This window comes from Sorghum bicolor, chromosome 2, assembly GCF_000003195.3.
Source record: "Sorghum bicolor cultivar BTx623 chromosome 2, Sorghum_bicolor_NCBIv3, whole genome shotgun sequence".
NCBI classification, from domain to species: Eukaryota; Viridiplantae; Streptophyta; class Magnoliopsida; order Poales; family Poaceae; genus Sorghum; species Sorghum bicolor.
In genome coordinates this window covers 60793243-60796001 of record NC_012871.2, presented here as the reverse complement: position 1 = coordinate 60796001, position 2759 = coordinate 60793243, and the positions used below count along the sequence as shown (strand labels likewise).

At 44.8% G+C, this 2759-nt stretch overlaps 1 protein-coding gene across 1 annotated transcript; it reads right to left on the bottom strand.

Annotated features, from left to right (window-relative positions):
- On the bottom strand, positions 207-1471 carry LOC110432205 (copper transporter 5.1-like). The gene has a single exon (XM_021452183.1). The coding sequence runs from the start codon at positions 1365-1367 to the stop codon at positions 918-920; it is 450 nt and encodes a 149-aa protein (XP_021307858.1). The 5' UTR covers positions 1368-1471; the 3' UTR covers positions 207-917.

Sequence of the window (2759 nt, the reverse complement as noted above, 5' to 3'; positions counted from 1 at the left end):
GCACTTGGTCATATCCGAACTTATTCCGAAGTCATGGACGAGGGCGGCGAATGCTGATGCGGCAGCAATGGCCTACCTTTGTCTATAGTCAACGCCCACTGCTAGTCCAAGGATCAATGAACTCATACATTTCACAATTCATGCAAGCTAAACTACATTAGCTCAACATAAAGATAACAAAGCTTGAACCAAGAAGAATGATCATATAACCTGAAATTTTTACTTCGATTTCTATACAAGTCTGGTTCATATTAATTTGCTCTTTTTAAGAACTGAATATTACACTTTTACAACACCGGTAACAATGATTTCCCCATCCATAACCCTTTTTCTGTACTTTACTCACAGTCATAGGGACAAGTAGCCACGGAGTACAGTTCATACAGAGGACAAGTCTTCTCTTTCCAGTGATCAGATCTAAGCTAGCTAGCTTCAAATTCTTCCAACAGGTGTGGCTATGCTTCATGCAGTTGGTCTTTCCGTTTCTTGGATTAGTAGCATCGCAAACAAAATAAATAAGTATGTTCAATCTAGAGGTTTTCAAATTTCAGCATGTTCCATCAACATTACTCAGTTCTTTTCAGCGAGCGAAAGAACAGTATTTTTCTTTTACAACATTTCAGCATCAACTTTTCAGTTGATCTAAAATTAAGTCAAACGGTTAACTGTTAAAGACCATCTCCACCGATCCATTAATCTATTGAAATGAACAAGACAATATTACTGATTCTTTACCCTACAACTACAATGCCCTCCCCAAAACAACACTTGAACACTGCAAATCCTCCAAACGCACAATTGGATCTGTAGTTATGTACATGATTTTTATTATGATACCTGTGTCATACAACAACAATATCAACAAGGAAGGCGAACCTGGGTCCTGGGGACAAGGCAATCCGGCGACCCCAATACCCTTAGGCGCAGGCGCAGGGGTCGTCAACGACGACGAGATCCTCGCCGTCGCCGCTGCGGAACGCGAGGTACCCGAGCGCGAGGCCCACGACGACGGCGATGAACACGCCGCCGTTGAACGACATGACGGAGAGCATGAGGAGGTAGCCGAGGCCGGAGTTGACCCCGAACATCGCGGCCACGGCCACGCGCGCCGGCCAGCGCCCGGCGGCGACCGCGAAGGCGGGCGCGAGGAGCGGCGTCCGCGGGTCGGAGGTTGCGGAGGAGGCTGGCTTGGCGGCTCCTTCCGCGATGAGCCTCATGCGGACCCGTAGGGCCTCGAGGTACTGGTAGAAGGCGGCGGCGAGCAGCAGCGCCACGAGGGAGAGAAGGTAGTCGAGCCACGTGGAGGTGCGCCAGCCGTCGAATAGGATCGTGGCCGACGTGCCCCAGTAGAAGGTCATGTGCATCATGTTGGCCGGCGGCGAGGGCGGAGAAGGAAACGATTGGGACTCCGCGATGGGGAGGAAGGAGGAGGCTTGCCGATGCCGGCGAGGAGACAGACCGGTGAGATTTTAATAGAGTGGGGGTACGGTGGGTGGCCGCGGAATGGGACACGCCGTTTGGGTCAATTTACATCCAAGCCACTGGAATCGGGTCCGGTTTTCCCGGCAAGTAGGCAGCGGTAGACGAGGGGCAGCGCAGTAGTTGCCGTATCCGGAGGAGGCCAGCCATGAGCCCATGACAACGTTCCATCCGGAAAATTACTCTTCCATCCTGTAATATAGGCTTTGGCCCTGTTTGGATACTCTAACCAGGTTAGAGGTTAGAGTTATTTTGTATCTCATAACTAACCCTCAACTAACTTTAGCCGAAGAAGTGTTTGGATGCAAAAGTTAGATTAACAATAAATATAATTTTCTAATCATTTGGCTCCTTTGCAGCTGGATTTGGTGTGGCCGGCTGTTGTGTGGCGACCTCCCACTCATAAATAACAAAAACAAATCATCTTTACAAATCAAGCATCCATCACACGATAAATTTTATTTTGTCCATATAAATGAGATGTCTTACTGAGGCCTTGTTTAGTTCCCAAAAAATTTTGCAAAATTTTTCAGATTCCCCGTCACATCAAATCTTTAAACGCATGCATGGAGTATTAAATATAGAGGAAAATAAAAACTAATTGCACAGTTTGGTCGGAATTGATGAGACGAATCTTTTAAGCCTAGTTAGTTTATGATTGGACAATATTTGTCAAATACAAACGAAAGTGCTACTATTCCTATTTTGCAAAATTTTTTGGAACTAAACAAGACATAAAACATACAAGTTATGAATGAAGCAAAAAAAATTACGGCGGGCTGGGAGGCGCGGATGCCGTGCAGAGGCGGCGGGCTGGGAGGCGAGTGGGGAATAGATCCCGTGCGGACACATATGGGAGGCCAATGCCTTCTCTCTATGGGTCCCACCTCAAATATCTTCAAATAGCCCAAATAAACCCCTCTTTGTGGAGATAATTTTTTGGGTGGGTTAGATGCAAATAACCCTAATCTAACCCTCATGTCTGGATACTTTAGAGCTATTTAAGCCCCAAATAGCTAAATCTAACTCTAACCCATGGATCCAAACAAGGTCTTTGTTTAGTTCTAAATTTTTTATAAATTAGACACTATAGCACTTTTGTTTGTATTTGATAAATATTGTTCAATTATAGATTAACTAGACTCAAAAGATTCATCTCATAAATTACAGATAAACTGTATAATTAGTTATTTCTTTTATTTATATGCATGTGCCACAAGATTTAATGTAACAAAAAAACTAAAAAATTTTACAAAATTTTCTAGGAACTAAACAAGGTC